The sequence below is a fragment of the Argentina silus genome (assembly GCF_951799395.1).
Source record: "Argentina silus genome assembly, chromosome: 13".
Classification (NCBI taxonomy): domain Eukaryota; kingdom Metazoa; phylum Chordata; class Actinopteri; order Argentiniformes; family Argentinidae; genus Argentina; species Argentina silus.
The window spans coordinates 12,450,538-12,468,295 of record NC_139667.1 but is presented as its reverse complement, the minus strand read 5'-3'; the positions used below and the strand labels follow the sequence as shown (position 1 = coordinate 12,468,295).

General features: G+C 44.6%; 2 protein-coding genes across 4 annotated transcripts; both read right to left on the bottom strand.

Annotated features, from left to right (window-relative positions):
- Positions 1 to 938: 938 nt before the first annotated feature.
- On the bottom strand, positions 939 to 8,704 carry tpp1 (tripeptidyl peptidase I). 3 transcript variants are annotated; one of them, XM_083683920.1, is made up of 13 exons: positions 8,614 to 8,704; positions 8,118 to 8,189; positions 7,635 to 7,774; positions 7,139 to 7,289; positions 6,585 to 6,706; positions 6,238 to 6,416; positions 5,922 to 6,120; positions 4,855 to 5,043; positions 3,670 to 3,742; positions 3,098 to 3,218; positions 2,501 to 2,683; positions 2,181 to 2,306; positions 939 to 2,009 (listed from the first exon to the last, which is right to left on the bottom strand). In XM_083683920.1, exons 1-13 carry the CDS (start codon positions 8,637 to 8,639, stop codon positions 1,869 to 1,871), a joined length of 1,722 nt encoding a protein of 573 aa, XP_083540046.1. In that variant the 5' UTR covers positions 8,640 to 8,704; the 3' UTR covers positions 939 to 1,868. The 3 variants fall into 3 exon arrangements, with proteins under 3 accessions (XP_083540046.1, XP_083540047.1, XP_083540048.1); XM_083683921.1 differs by having other exon boundaries at positions 2,525 to 2,683; XM_083683922.1 differs by having other exon boundaries at positions 1,870 to 2,009; positions 2,533 to 2,683.
- Positions 8,705 to 9,008: 304 nt separating this feature from the next.
- Positions 9,009 to 17,232, bottom strand: mis18bp1 (MIS18 binding protein 1; the record flags this gene model as incomplete). The annotated part of the gene is made up of 17 exons (XM_083683541.1): positions 9,009 to 9,382; positions 9,577 to 9,631; positions 9,771 to 9,858; positions 10,289 to 10,437; positions 10,811 to 10,950; positions 11,058 to 11,254; positions 11,389 to 12,583; positions 12,672 to 12,753; positions 12,987 to 13,159; positions 13,470 to 13,594; positions 13,966 to 14,056; positions 14,634 to 14,755; positions 15,013 to 15,086; positions 15,450 to 15,694; positions 15,958 to 16,038; positions 16,280 to 16,420; positions 16,518 to 17,232. 17 exons carry the CDS (start codon positions 17,230 to 17,232, stop codon positions 9,279 to 9,281), a joined length of 3,777 nt encoding a protein of 1,258 aa, XP_083539667.1. The 3' UTR covers positions 9,009 to 9,278.
- Between the last annotated feature and the right edge of the window lie 526 nt (positions 17,233 to 17,758).

Sequence of the window (17,758 nt, the reverse complement as noted above, 5' to 3'; positions counted from 1 at the left end):
AAGGAACAATGTAAGGGAAACACTGATGTATTGTATAGACTTGAATTAACCCATGCTAATACTGACATACATCCCCAATAACCATAGCCAACAATAAACACTCGTCCCATAGCAAATGCTTATTAGAAGTTTGTTTCAGACTGCCTACTTTGTATGTTCTGTAGAGAATAAAGGTATGAGTTTGTAATGATGGATAAAGGCCATGTTGAATGTGACATCTTTTCTGGTCTCACTGTTGGCTCATAGAAGGGACTACAAATGAGATTCCAAATATGAAATCAGAAATGGCTGGTGTTTGCGTGTTGTAACAGAACGTGTGGAACATCCTGTGCTGTGTTCCATTTTTATTTTTCTTCACCTGTTTTCGGAAGTATGCACTTGTGTACTTTCCCACCTGGATTTAGATGGGAATGGATTGGTGTAAGAGTTTACGCCTAGACAAATCCTGTTCTTTTGGGAGCAGAAACAATTCACGATAAAGACATTGGAAGGGGAGTAAGTTCAGAGTTCGATTGGAAGTGAATTCCTGCATCTAGACCCTTTTGGGGAAGTGCACAAATGCACTCTTCAGGTGAAGGGTTGGAGAAATGGGACACAGCAATGGTCTCAGTCCACATACATACCCCCCCCCCCTTAGAATTTGGTATGGAATGAATTCCCCACTCTGGTGTGGGGTGGCTTTTAGAACATTCCTATTGGCTGCCAGTGGAGCCAAGGGCCTCAGATATATCAATTCTACAGATAGTGTTACTGACGCTGACTCTTCTCCAGTTTCACATCAGTGTGAAGGTCAAACTAATATTTAAACTTTGGCTAAATGAAATGGGATCAAACTGTGAAAAACAGAAGAAAGATCAATCTGGGATTGATTCTTGATCATTCATTGATCATTCACCACTTCATCAAGTGGACAAGAAGTCTAGAAAGAGTTTGTTTTTTTTCAAAATAAAAATCCCAGCTTTATTCAATGTTTACAGTCAATTCAACATAGGCAGTCTTTAGTGCATTGCATGTACCATGAACAGAACATCATTTAAAAAGTAAAAACAAGTGTAACAATGCTGGTGGATAGAGAGAATGGCTGAATCAATTTGCTCAATGAGCTCATCTGTAAGTATTTGGCATAAGTACAAGCACAAAGGAACCAGTCTCAAATGCACTCAGTTACTTACTACATTTACCAGTACAAACTGGTTGAAATCAATCTCACAATAATAACAGTTCAAGGTGAAACGAAACTTAAAATGTCTGTCCATTTGAAATGTACATTTCGCATCAGTAGAGTACACTGTCTTATGAGCAGAATTATCCTTCCGAACACACATGCAAAACAGATTGAAAGTGTTAAAATATCTGATTCGTTGTACCTTGATTACCCCCTGTAGGTCCATTAACATGACTGAATAATTGGGCAAAACCACAATGGAATGTCATGTAACATCATTGACCCTGTAATGTAATATGACATCCCTGACCCTTTCAAACACGCCTGTCCTTCGAACTTATCAAACAACCTGAGCGAGGAAGGATCAAATGCATGCTTACTTCAAATTCATCACGACAAACTTTCTTTTCTTCTGATTTTGAAAAATAAAAGATATCCATCTGTCCAGCGTATTGTACATGGGAGGCGAGAGGAGGCGTTATTGTTTGACACTGTGGTTGTGATCCAGCCCGTATTGATAGTCTGTGTAGCGCAACCACTATCAGATAGATAATGGGCTTCCTCAGATTCTAAAACAACTATCCAGCTGTCATGAAAATCTGATAAAGTTCTAAGTTCTAGTTCTACTGTGCTAGAGACAGACCAGAACACAACCACAGAGTCAGAAGGCAGGCAGCTGCAGCACTTCAGAGTTGGCAAGTGTTCATTTCTCCAGCAGGGCAGCCAGTAGAGCAGGATAGTTGGGCGTTCCCCACCCTGTCACAGGGTCCCACGAAGGTGCGGCACAGAAACCTTTCCCCTGTACCTTCTCGTCCAGGCAGCTCAGATGGCATCCCTCCGTCACCTGGGGGGGCACAGAGCAAACAAAGAGCATTCGGGATTCATTAAAGGAGCCTCGGCGGAGGGAGGGGAGACTGCAGTTTGCTTAACTCCTCTCTACCCCCACCATGTGGTGATTTCTATGGTGACAATTCATCACAAAATGCATATTCAGGAACTCCACAGAGTAACCTACATCAAACAGAGCCTGTCCTTGCAGCTTGTACAGGCGAGGGTTGAGGAAGCCCAAGGCAGGCAGGCCCTTCAGGAGACGCTGGTCGTTGATCAGAGACAGGATCCCTCCTACGACAGGGGTAGACGCCTAGGAGGCAGCACAACACAAACACAACATGATCAATACCTATGGGGCTGATATCAGTAGGCTTGTGGAGGGTAGAAATCAGAGGACGGGCTCATTGTAATGCATGGAATCAAACAGGATACCATTTCTCATTTCGTTCCATGCATTACAATGAGCCTGTCCTCCGATTTCTACCTCCACCAGCCTCCCTTAACTGTGGGATGATAGACTTGTCTTACGGAGGTACCAGACACCCAGGGGATGGGTACTCTGTTGGTGACGACCCAGTAGTTGTCTGACAGGGCGGCTATATCAGGGTAGGCCCGGCCGCTGGTGTTGAAGTAGGTCTGGGGAGGAAGGCCGTGCACTCCCTTCAGGTAGCTGTCCACAGCACTGACCTGTAGAACCACACAAAGGAAGATCCACTGGGGTCAGCTATAGTGTGCGCGCATATATATATATATATATATATATATATATATATATATAAATAATACTCTTTTCAATTCCATTGTCACTTAAACCATTGGTGCAGTCACATCCACTGGCTGAATCATGTAGTATCAATGAGACTCAGAAATTAGCTAAAACCTGCTCAGAACACAAGACATTTAAAATAGATATTTTAATAAAGCACATGCTGTAAGAAGGTTCTAATTTAAAGATCTCTTTCGAAGCACAGATTTAGCAGAAACCTGAGGCAGGACAGTATGTAGTTCGTGTAGAGCAGGGGAGGTTGGTGGAGATATCGGAGGACGGGCCTCATTGTCATGCATGGAATGGAATAAGGAATGGTATCAAAACGTCTTTACCTGGTAGTCAGGCATGGGGAACACGTTGCTGAAGCCTCCTCCGCTGATGTAGTCAGTGACCTCGTAGGTGAGCTTGAATGGATTCTTGAATGAGGTTCCGCCCACTGTGGTCACATATGGGCTGAGGGCAAACAAAGATGACATCGGAAGAGATTTTTTTTGTTTTTGTTTTTTTAAATGTTTTTAGGGCATTTCTGCTTTATTGGGATAGAGACAGTAGAGATTGACAGGGAGGATGGGAGAGAGAGGAGGGATGACATGCAAGATAGGTCGAGGGTCGGAATCGAACCAGGAACCTTGCGATTACGTGGTAAGCGCATTAGTGTGCTACGCCACTGAGCGCCCCACATCAGAAGAGATTTGAGCATAGAGTGGGAGACAAGACATCACTTTGGAGACAATATTCTATTTTCATACATCATATATTATTCATATCCTGACATCACCTTCGGAGATTGTGAATAAACACAATACATTACAATGAGAAAGTTATTTACCGATACTTTAAACACTTGAAGGCTTTGTTGAATGCATTCAGCCATAACTGGAAATAAGACAGATTTAGCTCTCACCTTGAAGCAGGAAAGCTGGGCCGGAATGAGTTCTCTGCTGAGGTCAAGTGTCTGCAGCCGGCTCCACTGTCACCTGAATGAGGAGGACACAACATCTAAATCAACACAGAAGTATAGGTCTCACTCAGGGGAGGCTGGTGGAGATAGAGATCAGAGGACGGGCTCATTGTAATGCAACAGGTTCCGCGACAGCTTCTACCTCCAAGCAATAAGACTTTCAAACTGATATCCCCAGCAGCACTACCTGCTGCTCACCTGCACTGGAGACAATTTGCACTCACCCCTGCACAACCCCCGCACCCCCACCCCACCCCACCCACACACACACACACACATCATTGCTGCTATATATTTATATACTATTTATTCTGCTACACTTATTGTTTGACTGTTATTACTTGGTAGCATATTGTGTATTGTAATCATTGTACTTTTATTTTATTCTTATCTTATATTCATTGCACTGTTGAGAGGTAGCTTGTAATAACCATTTATTTGTACGTTTACAGCTATATCCTGTGCACATGATAAATACAGTTTGATTTGATTAGATTTTGATTTGATTTAATCCCCAAGTATCAATGTGACCGTCATGGAAGTTCTGATCTTATCAAAGATGGCATGGTGGATTACCGCAAAAACATTTTGTCCAAAACACTAGACAATTTCCGAAATAAAACATGTTGCCGTGTTCATGTTTTCATAGGCCTGATTCATATCTAGCGAATGCAAGTTTCAAAGTATCTCCATGACGTTAGCAGTTACCACAGACACCAAGGCCATCTCCTACTGCCGCTGTAGCATCTGCTTGAATGAACACCCTTTAGCTTACTAGTGGGCGCAGATAACATCTAATGTCCTATTGCAAACATGCTGCCACAAACCACCAACTTAAGTATAGTTTACATAATAAAGTACTCCTACACCTGTAGACAAATACATCAATAGACACCAAATTGTGATTTTTTTTAAGAAGAGAGTGTGACCTTAGCCTGGCTCCAGATCTGTATGTGCTTCAGCCTTTCTGTGTTTCCTGTCCTGCCACATGATGATACACAATGACAGCCACCACGGTTGGCTAAGCTAAAGCCCTCACAGAGCCAGAGCCAGTGAGAGTGTGACCTAGCTGGGTCCGCTCACCAGACCTAGAGCCAGTGAGAGTGTGACCTAGCTAGCTGCCCTCACCAGAGGCGAAGAGCATGGAGATCCCTCTGATCCCGGCCTTCATGAATTCTGTGTTGATACGCATCATGTAGGCAGCAGACAGACTGTCCTCGTCGTCGCCATAGCTGACAGTGTGGACCCACGGGAGGTCGGACATGTTGCTAAGCAACACCATCCACTGGAGGAAAGGCTCCTGGGACTCATGGCGACCTGTCAGGGAAGAGAGAAGATGAGAGGAACAGTGGAGAGGATGAGAGGAACAGTGGAAAGACTTGAGTTTCAACACAAACTAGACACTGCTGGGTACATTCACATAACTTAATGTCCTTGGAGAGGCAATTTGTTGCACAGCAGCAGTTAATCAAACAACAACATTTCCAATATAGGCAAGGCAAGTTTATTTATATAGCACATTTCATACGCAGAGGTAATTCAAAGTGCTTTACTTAAAATAGATAAAAAGGAAAGAGCATAAAAAAATAAAAAAGCATAAAAGACAAAATAATAAAAGTCACAGTGCATTTTAGGGTCAGAGTGCAATTATTAGCAGCAATTTAGTTTAAATTTAAGGCAAAGGCGAACATAAAGGTTTTTAGCCCATTTTTGAAAGTAGCCAGAGTTGGGGCTGATCTAAGATCTTCCGGAAGTTTATTCCATCTATGTGTAGCATAATAACTGAATGCTGCTTTGTTTTAATCCTAGGAACAGTCAGTAGAAGTTATTAAGTTCTTTGGCATAGTTATCGTTGGGATTGTCAATATGCATGTTAAAATCTCCTGATATACCATGGAGATTATGGACAGTAGTTCAGCAAATTCATCAAAGAAACTACTAGAATATTTACCTGTCCATGGCAGGCTAGAATCTGTGTAAATCTAAATCAGTGGTCTCAAACTCAATTCCACAAGAGCCATTGGTGTGTATATTTGTGTTTTGTTCCAGCCTAGCACTGACACACCAACATCTACCACCTCAATCACAACTTTGATTAGTTGAATCCCACGAAAAAGACGTGTCAGCCTTCCGAGAATAGAGGTTTGAGACCACTGTTCTACATCTAGTAAGTTGTTGCCAGTTAAGGAGCCTACCAGGGCTGGTGAAGACCCACGTAGAGATGTTGGCTCCCGTACTCATGATGTACTCTACGTCCAGACTAGCCTCCAGGCCGGCCTTGCCCCCTCCCTGGGTTCCCACCACCCGGTCCACCTTAGACAGGTGCTGGAAGCCTCGACCAAACATGGTCATGAACTCAGCCAGGTCCGCTGGGTGGTAGAACTGTTCCAGGAACTAGACAGGAGATAGAGAAGAGTTGGATTTGAATACTGTACTTCCTATCATGTCCTATGAAGTTGCCAGTCTGACACAGTAATTTGATGGAGTGATGTGGGTGTGTGTTATCCAGACCTGGGCGACAGCCTGGCTGTTGTTCTGAGCTGATCCCACGTCAGCTGCTGTCAGGTTGTAACGACTCCTCAGGGTGGTGGGCGTCACCCCCAGATGGAACCCCGTCCCAGACCGTCTCCTATTGGTCAAGAACTCACTGACGTCCTGCCCCTTGGGTGGGAAGCGGTGAACACCGCCAACTAAGAGAGGAATAATGTTGATTAATTGTTGCATCCGCAACACGGTTGTCACCATTTTAACATATGGTTTGTTGACATATCTAATAATGCTTCAGTTGAAAAAGCACATTGATTTCCGACCACTAGAAACATTCACGATTCAAAAATCGTTCTGAATTCTGAGCTTACCAAAGTCAAGGTGCTGATGAACGTCGTCATGCACTGCGTAACGAGTCGGTGACCTCACCAGGGAGTGGCCATCTCTCACGTAGCGGTGGAACTCACTGCCTGGCAACAGGGTCTCCGCCACTCTGAGAGAAAGGGAAAAAACGTTTTCTTCCTTTGTCTAGCACTGTGGCTGCCGATGGCACCAAGTTCTTATTGAAGGTTTTTCTTACGGTGACTGATGTATAGTTGATTCACTTACAAATGACAAATGCACTTATTGTAAGTCGCTTTGGATAAAAGCGTCCGCTAAATTAATTAAATACAAATGTAAAAGAAGCATCAATCCATCTGTGGTTAGAGAACTCACAGAGTTCAGGCAAAAGTATCTGTTCTCCACGCTCTCTGTGGTAGCTATATGGAGCTCAGGCGAGGGTAATAAAGTCTAAACTCGACTTGCAAACAATATAACCAGATTTTATCCATTCAATTCTAAGGGACTCAATTAAGAAGTGTCTTCCATTTTCACATTGAGGAAGTGGTTGTCACGTGAGTAGATAAAAAAGAGAAGCACTTACTGTGCCGTCATGGTGCACTGCAGGAAGTCCTGAGTAAGGACTGTGAGACAGGCTGTCACCCCGTGACTCTGCAGCCAATGACGCACCACTTTCTGGGTCAGGTGGGACGGGCGCGTCAGAATGGCTACCTCCTCCAGAGACAGGTGCTTCCCTGAGGAGGACAGAGTTGACAGACATTAGAAATCATTGAATAAGATTTAATATAAATAGAATTTGAGTTCTATGGTTGACACAGTGTTGCAGCAGGGGCATAGAATTTGAATTGCGCAGGCATAGTTCTAGATCTGTATAGCATATCTTTTAGCCAATGATAGGAGAAGTCAGAGGAGTTGGCTCAAGCTTACACAGATCTGGGATATCTTAGGGGGCTCTGGTAGGGAATCATATACATACAAATCAAATGAAAACGTGATATAACAATAAGTTTCCTCTGCTAAATCAACACATGATGGAATGTCAGGTTTGTAATGTAATGGATGAAACAAGTGATTTCTACCATATTGTGCTGAATCAGGGTCTGACACCAGTTTCAGCAGCTCCTCCAGTCGGTCCACATTCTGCTGCTTCAGAGCAAACGTCAGCTCCAGATCTTCTGTGGAGCTGACCCGACCTACGTGGGTCCACCCGTCAGGTATCCTGAATGGACCAAACATAAAAGCAACTCTGACAACGTTTCACTTCACATTACAGCACAGTGGACTTCCATGTGCTGTTCTCTAAACTCTTGATTGGTTTTATAAATCAGACTGAGCAAGTGCAACAACTAAAACAAATCAATAGAGTTGTGAAAACAGCTAGAAATGTCCACAAGCTTTGCAGAGTAAAGTTTTTCCAGAACATTGGGTAAGCTTCACAGAAGCAGTATATTAACCACAAGCTTTTTTTGTTGTTGTTGTTCATTTCGGGGTATTAATTCGGGGTATTAACCACAAGCGTTATAAAACATTAAGAAGGCTATTTGAGGGTTTTGAAGTCTTACAAGATGCCTTGGTCAGCCTCCAGATGCTTACTCACAACCAGTGAACTGCATATCAGCACACAGAGAGCCACCCTGGAAGAAAACAAAAATTGCCGAGTGCTCCGTTAGTGTATTTCACACTCGGCTACGAGGGTGTAAGATCCTGCAACATAAGGCAGTAAAAAAATCTATGACCTCTAGGCTAGAAAGAGAACAGCTTGTTGAGCAGACAGCTACCAATGCTTTGAGACAGATACTGTCGATGTCCGTCTCCCTTGAAAAAGTGAACAAATACAATATTTCGGATATCTCGGTTATATTGAAGTTACGTCTAAACAAAAGAATACAGCATGTTCTTTGATGAAATCTGGGTCATTTCCCTAGCCGGTAGGACCATGGGGTATAGCCTAATTAGTTTTAATAAAAAGCAGCAGCTTGCATCAATCGCCAAAACAAATCTTCATTGCTTCCTAAACAATCAAAGAACATTAAATTTGCCATGGCATTAAACACTTACAGAGTTCTCATTGTTGTGGCATGCATTGGCTCAGCCTCCTCCAAGGACTGTCTTTATGATGTTTTGTTAAGACAGCTCGGCAGCGTATCAGTGGAGGTTTATCACATGACGCCGTCAGCTGGTGTCAGTCACGTGACTAGCAAAATAGAAGACGCCGGGCAGTTTCCAAAGTGCATTAGCAATTCATAGTACAGCTGACTCCAGCATTTCTGGCACCTCTTGTACATTAATATCATGCATAATGCTATGGAAACTAATATTTATCCAAGATCTATGAAACTCAGTATTGCCCACACTGTCATACTATTGAAGAAGACATACAAAATCAAGGTCAACACATCTTGGTGATTTATAATATAAATTTATTGCAGAAACACCTTGCCATCAGTGGCATGATAAAAAACAATAAGTAATAAAAAATGCAACATAGAACATAACAATAATAACACTTTTCAACAGTAATAATTCACACATGACTGTGTGTTCTCAATTGTCCTCCATCCTCCACTCACTTCGTCCTCAAAAAGCATTGAAGGAGAATACGTAAGGAGAGGAAACTAGATCTTCTCCTCCAATGCGTTTTCAGTAGGATGTGAGTGGAGGAGCGAGGAGAGGACGCGTGGAGTTGTGTTCCTAACAAGTGAGAAAACGCTCTGGTGTCTGGCTCAGTGGTCATCCTGGAAGTAGTAGTCCTCTTCCTCCCCACTGTCATCTGAAGCGGACTCCTTGTCAGGGAACATCTCCCACACAACAAACGAATCATTCTCCTCTGAAAGAGGAGTACATGAGATTACGTTTAAAAAGATTCCTTCCAAATTACAGATTATGTACGCTTATATTAGGATCATAAATCATTCTTGTTTTCTACTTTTGTAGTGTGTGTCTAGGAACTGGTTTAATTCAAGTACACTGCAATCCAGTTTGACATATCATGAATAAAGCAGACTGTAAAAGGATACATACCATCCCCACTGCATCTTCTCATCGCCCGTTTCACTGATGGAGTTGGTATGTCGTTCTGAGACAATTACAAATAAAATCAATAAATAATTAAATACATTCTATACAGCAACATGAGCGCTTTCGGTAGATTCCTGATGGAACTTCTGTTGGCAAGTCTGTGAGTTTCTCTGCAATATTCATTCACAAACACAAACCTTGGCAGACGGGGCTTGTTGAGGAACCTTGATTTGGCCTTTCTTCGATCTTTTCTGAAGCTGGAAGAGGTAGTGGTCATTGTCGTTTCTAAAACAGGAGAGAAGAAAAAGTTCAGATTTATTGGCTCAGTATTGTCTCCCCATTGCCTCAGTACTCTCTTCCCATTGGCTCAGTGACTTAGTAGTCTCTCCCTATTAGCTCAGATACTAAGTACTCTATTGCCCATGACATAATGGCCCTGAAACAAACACTAGCTCCTTTTACCCTGAACAACTTATGTAGATCTGAAAGGATTGGATAGGTATAATCAGAATGGTAGTAGCTCCACCATGCCCTCCAATTGAATTGAATCTTTTTGACCACCATGATTCCGTCTGATCCATCGATTCTTTACAAATCTACTCAAGTATGGTAGTAGTAGGGGCTTGGGGTTGTCTCTGAACAGGGTCATTGATAAACAAAGCTAAATCGCTCTGGCAGGACCAAACATCTCAGTGGGTCCCAGCTCTGTCCTCACCCGTCGATGGGGCCCATCATGCCAGGGGTGATGTGGAGGCACTTGGGGGTCTTCACGGCTGGGAAGCCTGCGGTAGTGGGGGTCTGGGGGTCGTACTCCCCCGACTGAGTAAACACCTGATCTTTTCTAGTGGGAGACACTGTAGGTAACTATGTTGGGGGGGGGGGGGGGAGAGAGAGAGCAAGAGCACACATTCAGTTCATCATCCACCACATTTATAACAATGAACAGTGTAAACAAAAAAAATAACATTTCGTAAATACTAGGACAAGCAAATATAAGAACTGAAAATAAAACGAATAATGAAAAAAAGCCAGCACACAGAATCTGCTTCTCGCAAGTGCTTCATTCCACCAAACAACGTTTCAACCAAAAGGTAGCCTTCGCCAGGTCGGCTTTTCTTCATTATTTGATCACTCTTTATTTGGCCCAGCACTGGTAAATAAGTGAAGGATGTGCACATCTATTTTTTGATAACTGACAAAACCAAAACTGATGTGCCAGTGTGCACTGTAGACCCACCTTGACCCGTTTGTTCTGCATGGGTGAACTGCTGAAGATGTCGTCGTGGTTGTCTTTTGGCATGTGGTCCAGGAAGTTGCGTACCTGCTGTTTCCTCTTCAGAGTGCCCACTTTGGCAGTTATCTTGGGTGCCTCCATAACTACGATTCAACAAAAAAATATGACATTTGTTATAAATTCTCACCAATCACCTCACCAAACCAGGTGTTTGTTGTGTTTTTCTCTTTGTTGAAGTAGACAGTTTTACCTGGCTGCTCCTTCTGGGGAGCTTCTTTCTTGTTCTTCTTCTTCTTGGCCTTCGTGGTGACCTGCGCACTCATGGTGACCTTTGGACCCGTCTGGGCAGTGTGCTGCTCCTGACACTCCTCAGCTGAACGTGTACCCACCTCCATGGCAACATTCAACCAGAAGCTACTCATGTTCTTGGGAAGCGAGGTCACAGCCCTGAAAACACACAAAAACACAGGTGCAGACACGCTGGATGTTGAGAAACTCTATATTTCACTCTTAAAACTCCTGTACAAATAACACTGCAATCAGGATATTCTAAGCCAATACAAACATCAGTGGAAACCTACTGGTGCAGTCTGGCTAGCTCTGCCACTGTCCACTGGGCAGCGTCCTCCACCTCCTCCTCCTGCAGACCCACTCTGCTTACAGCTTTACCATTCTTTCCTTTGGTGGTTTTCTTATGGGGCTGAGGCACCTCAGGAGGGGGCATGGTCGTGGTTTTACCACCTCTTGGATTGGGAACGTTGACCCTCTTCCGTACTTCCATCGCGCTACAGTCCTCCGGAGAGGTGAACAGCTGACTGGACTCCGTCTCAGGGGGAGGACTGGTTAAGTCTTTACTGGTTTTACCACCTCTTGGATTCGGAACGTTGACCCTCTTCCGTACTTCCATTGCGCTACAGTCCTCTGGAGAGGTGAACAGCTGACTGGACTCTGGGGGAGCACTGTTTTTTTTACCACCCCTTGGTTTCGGAGTGTTGACCCTCTTCCGTACTTCCACCTTGCTACAGTCCTCCGGAGAAGTCAACAGCTGACTCGATTCCGCCTCGGAATGTTCTAGAATCCTTCGTGGCGTCCTCCTACCCTGCGGCAAGGCGGACCCTGCTGACCGGAGAGCCTTGACCCTGGGCTTTCTACTGACAGTGAAGTCATCATCAGACTGGGCAGACTCCCCTCCGGTGTCATGACGACCCCCGCCCTGGGCCTTCTGACCCCTCCCTGTGGCGGCGGACGCTGGCCGAGGCTTCCTGCTGTGTGAACGTCTCTCTGGGTCTCCCTCCTCCCTGTCCGTATCACTCTGGGACTCCGGGTGCTTAGGAGTCTTCCTGGCTGGAGCTTGCCTACTTCTGCCTGTAGCTTGACTGTAAGGCCCATCCAAGACCAGAACCGTCCGCTGTTTACTTGGCAACACGGTCGAGGGTGTGTCGGTGTCGGTGGATTCCTCCTGGCTGCTCTGTTGGTTGGCTTGACGAAGAGAGCGGCGGGGCAGGGTCGGGGACTGTGGGGGTGCAGGGGCTGCGTACACAGCCGTGGCAGGCTGAGTGCTCGGGTGTGGTGGGCTGCTGGTCTTCCTGGGCCTGGATCTCAGCTCGGGGTTGGTCAGGCTGCTTTTCCGAGGCACCAGGTCTGGTCTGGGGCTGCTCCTGTGAGAGACGTCCCCCTCAGGCTGGATCCTCTGGGGCCGGCGTCGGTGCGACCTCACCTTCCTCAGGGGGACGAACTCTACATCCTCCGTAGAGCTGGAGTCCCTCTGTGTCAGCTCTGCGAGGGAGGGAACACACACACAAATTATTCCATTTGTTACAATGAACCCGTCCTCCGATTTCAACCTCTGCTGCTGTAAACATACCTTCCCCCGTGGGGGACAGGAGAGCCTTGGCTGGTGTCTTGGTTCTCTTTGATGGAGCTCTGGCGACAGGTGTAGAGACATGCTGGGAAAGGAGGAGGATGATGATCAGTGTCATTCAGAACCACATTCTTTATTTAGCCATGTTAAAAGCATGACACGTGTCTTCTCTGTGATTAGCACCACGGACAATAGACCAAACAATGCGGGAGACATCAAAACCCACACAAAGTATCAATTCTCCGCCCTGCATGAAGACAACCCCCATGTTGTCATGCATTTGTCTGTCCTGAGTGAGACAACGGAGCAGAGGCTTACGGAGTTACAGACGGAGATGTCGTAGCTCTCATGGATGGTGACGTTCATGTCTCCGTCCAGGATGACCCTCCCTCCTCGCCAGTACTCCAGTGGAGCCTTGAGGACCCGGCCGCTCCGGGACACCTTGGCAGCACCGCTGTTCAGAGTTGTGTTAGCGGTGCTAATGGCCAGAGCTGGATGACAACACAGACGGAAAAGGAACTATAAATAGCTATCTTTATACACCTTTATTTTTTTAGGGCCCAGGGTGCACAGCTCCAGGGAGGGACTGATCTCAACCTGAGAAACCAGGTGTGTATATAGCAAGATCCTTTTTATTTGATGGTATCCTTTTACGCATGCACTCTCCCTGTCAATCACAACGGGGTAAACGATGCGAAACTGCGCGGCCTGAGTTCTGTACCCCAGACTTAACCTTGACATCAGCAGACCCCAGCAGCAGGTTAAATACAGCGAGGCCTCTGATGGTGCCGTGGTACTCACGTGTCCTCTGGGTCCTTGTCTTCTGGGGTTGAGAGGACTGCTGCTTCATATAGCGGTTATGACGCTTCTCAGCTGGTGCCTTGTCCTTACTTACCGTCTCCTGCCTGATGCTGTCTGCCTCCACGCTGCAGTTATCATAAACAAACAAGCAAACAATCAAAACAAAACAGAGATCAGTAATGGATGTGAACAGACATGACTCCAAGGTTGCATAAAGTATCATCAAATCTTCAAACAGACTGATCAAATTATTACACGATGACACGATTATTATGTTCAATACTTTGGGGAATGTTTCTGGTTCAGAGAAGACCTCATAACAACCTGTGTGGAGATGTTACAGAAGGACTGTTGGATCTTGGGCCTCTGCATAGCCGCTTTTGTGTACATATTTTATGTCTGGGTTTTAATGATTTGTATGACAGCTTTGCTTCTCGATTCTTGGCTTTATTTTGAAATGTAAACAAATATTTTGAAAATCAGAGGCACAACTTACCCTTTTGGCTCAGACAAATACTTCTGGTAATAGTCCTTCCAATGTTTGGGGAAGCCAAAGAAAAACTTCTTCAACAACCATCGTGGGAATGCTAGGAGACACAAACGGACATTTGTAACAGCATTACAAAAGCTCTATTGTGGCTGTGCAATTAAATAAACTTGATTCCTTTTTATTTACTACATTTGAGGTTTTATTTACCATGCATTAGTCTCTACAGTCCTCACTTGTTCTCTGATTTTACTGTTTTAAACTCCCATGACTGTTATACTTTTATAATAGTTTTATAAGAGTTATCCTCTTATGTTTTGTCTCATTGTCTTTTGATTGTTTTTATTCATATTCCTGTAAAGTGCATTGTATTGCATCCATGTATGAATTGTGCTCTATAAATCAAGTTTGATTTGATTTATCCCCAAGTGGGCCATTAATAATAGGTCGGCAGCGGTGACCTAAAAAACAACAAAAAACAGATGCAACACACACGACACAGGATACCATCACATAAATCATAAATGTAATAAATGAATACCAAATCAAATCAGTTGAAACTTTATCTATAAAGCACATTTCACACAGACGCAATACAGTGTGCTTTACAGGAAGAACAAATAACAAATATGTAATGTGTAGCAACATTTCTTTTAAATAAGCAGATTGCGACCGACCCGTCTTCCAGTCCTGGGCCATCTTCCCCACCAGGACGTAGGTACCACCTGACACGGTCTTCAGGACGTTACTGGACACTCTCTCTGTGATGACACTGCTGTGCCACGGCACACCATTGTCGCTGGAGGGGCGGAGGAGTAGAGAAAGGTTTTTAACAACACTATTGTCCACCATTTTGTCCTCCAAGAGTAGCTTAATAGCTTAAAAGCTTAATTTTTTACAAATATCTTGTGAAAGAGTAGAGGTCAGTCCCAAATCTGCACCCTGCATTCCTTGGCAACACAAGGATTTAAAAGCATGGGATTGGTGTAACAGTGCTACAAAGCTTTTGGGGAACTCATGCCTGTGCGATGGTGAGAGACAGTGAGGTCTACTTACACACGGTAACCATCAACATACAGGCCCATGCTGTTGCTCCTCAGTATCCACCCTCTCAGGTGAATCCCAGCTGCCTGTCAAACAACGCAGACAACAATGCTGTGAAACATGTCATCATAAACAACTTCTCTTTCCACCAGAGAGGAACCAGTCGTTAAAATCCTATACAATACAGAGAGAGAAAGAAAGAGTGAGTGAGTGAGTGAAAGTGAGAGGGAAAGTGAGAGAGAAAGAGTAAGGGGGGAAGAGAGAGTATGATGCATGTAATACTAAGAGATGAGTGTTTTTTAATGTACATGCAATTGTATGTGTTTGTTTCAGAGTGGTCCACATCATGTAAAGAGCATCTAATTTCATACTATTGTGCAACGATGTTTTGAATGAAACCTGAACTTGAGTGTTGCTGCATTCGGCTCTGGTTTAATCCATGTACTTACAATAGCCCCCTTAGACTCTACTTTGTGCTTGGTCTGGAACACAGCCTCCCTCTTCTTGGGGATGGAGACGCGTGGAGAGACGTGGAGGAGGACATCGTCCACCAGGTCTGGGAGGGGCTTGGGAGGAGGAGCCTCATCAAGAAGGAACTCACACTGGCTGTGGGCGGCCTCCGGACTCGAAGGAACACTGCTTTCTAATTGCACGGCAGGCACCGCAACGCCATTGAAACTACTGGACACTAAAGCTGGGAGAAGAAAAAAAACATACCATCATATTTGGACTCATTATCATTGTCACAATATAAAAAAACTATATAAAGACCACATAATTTCCACTGTTCTAGAATATTAGTATGTACAGTTGATACTTAGTCCATCTGCTAGCTGGAGTCAATTAGGAGTTTGTTACAAATTGATAGCAAGCAAATGCAAAGTGATGAGTCATCGGCCAAATCCAAGTCTCCAAGATATTAACAATAAAGTCAGGATATATATTGTCCGGTCTTACTGGACACACCAACACTGGCATCATCTTCATGGCCACTGTCAACAGGAGTAGAAGTTGACTTTTTTCGTGGAGGATATCGCACTATAAGAACACAAGAACAGAGGAAGAGAGGTAATACTTTATAATAAAACATAGGGCTCTATAATCTCTTAACCCAAAATCTCCTCTTTATTTAGGACTTTGTTCCTGCAACATTTATTTGAATTCAAATTTGAGATGCTTACGGTGATCATGTTTCGGTAATTAAAAGATACAAATGATATACCACACATTCAAGTGTCTCTGGGCTACATTTGTTGTTGTGACAATTGTCAGTGCTCACCTCCGCTCCTGGGATCATGTGTGGTGCTGCTCACTTGAAACGGTTCTTGTTGCCCCCTCCTTCGCTCCCTCTCTTTCATGTCATGCAATATCTTGGCTGGTGATGCCAGGGACGGCAGTCTCTCCAGAATAACACTGGAGTCTGTGAAAACAAACAGCATGAATGCACACATTATCAATGTCTGTCTGACAAGTGATCAATCTTGATAGAGAACTTAATTGTAGGGAGCATAACTTACTGAAAATTGGAGTGATCCCCCATTTTAAAAACGCTTGTTCCACAAATTGATTTTTCCCACAGCCATCAGCAGACTTCAAGCTGGCTGCCTGATTTTCCACTGGTGTGGTTCTGTTGCTTGTCTTGAAAATATGATCAAAGTCCTTTTTGAGGGGTGTTTTTAGTTGCTGGTTTTCTTTTGAGCCAACCTGAGAGTGCGGGCGTGAGGACACTTTCCTTGGAGGCTCTGTGACTGAGAAGGCATCCTGGGATGCTGGCCCTTTGGCTTTCACAGGTGTAGCTCTACTGCTTGTCAGGAAAGCACCCAGCTGTTCTTTCAGGGGTGATGGTCGAGGGAGATCTTTTGTATTGAACTTCCGTGGGGAATGTATTGGTGAGAAGGTGAGCGCCTCAACATCAGTGTCATCATGGTGAGCCAACCGAAGCCGCTTCTTCTCCTTCATGTCATCAATAGCCCAATGCTGCTGTCTTTTTAGCGGCGATTTAAAAACGCCTCCCTTTTCCTCTCCGACTCCGGAAAATACTTCGTTCTCTGTTTTGGTAGTCCCAGCATTCTCACAAACCTGATGTCTGCTCCGCACTTTAGCTTTCATCCTGGCGAAAATCTTGGCTGGAGATTCGAAGGGAGGCCTGTTCATCAACTTGCCCGTTCTCTTCGCATTGAAGGTGGGGAAAAGAACCGGGTCCCCGCACACCAGAGACGCGTCCTCTGCCATGGTCGAGCTCATCTGACAGGGGGTGGTCGGGGCATGTTGTGGGGTTGAATGGATACCGGTGATGAAGACTCTGTCCGCGGATGGGTTGTGAATGAACCGATCGTGATCTGCCCGGACCGGCCGAATGAAATCCTTGACAGGAGTGACGGTGTCATATGCGACATTGTGTAAAGGTGCACGGTCAAAGTAAGCCGCTCTGTTGGTATGAACAGTGCTTTGTTTTGACGGTGTAAACATTGTTCAGAAGGTGTTAGCTAGCCTAAAGCCACTGATGACTTGTCCTCATGCGATCCATCATCTGATGATACCTATAAACGAGAGAGAAGACATTAGGGCTGATATCTATCTAGCCGGATAGCATTCTCCTCTATGCAGTCCTATGGACACCTAGCTATCCAGGTGGTTGCCAATAACATTGGACTAGCATGCTCCATTAGACGACTGGTCGGTTAGCTTGTTAGTTAGCTAGTGTAGCAAACCTAGAAACCAATCTGCAAATGTCGTAGATGGCCTGTTTTTTTTATAT

Bases quoted from the DNA above. Each gene is read 5' to 3' on its own strand.
- tpp1 (XM_083683920.1), bottom strand. From the start codon at position 8,639: ATGCATGCCACAACAATGAGAACTCT. The intron at 6,707-7,138 runs GTAAGTGCTTCT...CCTTTCTCTCAG, and splicing joins CAGTGCACCATGACGGCACA to AGTGGCGGAGACCCTGTTGC. The intron at 3,743-4,854 runs GTGAGGGCAGCT...CTCCTCATTCAG, and splicing joins CTCCATGCTCTTCGCCTCTG to GTGACAGTGGAGCCGGCTGC.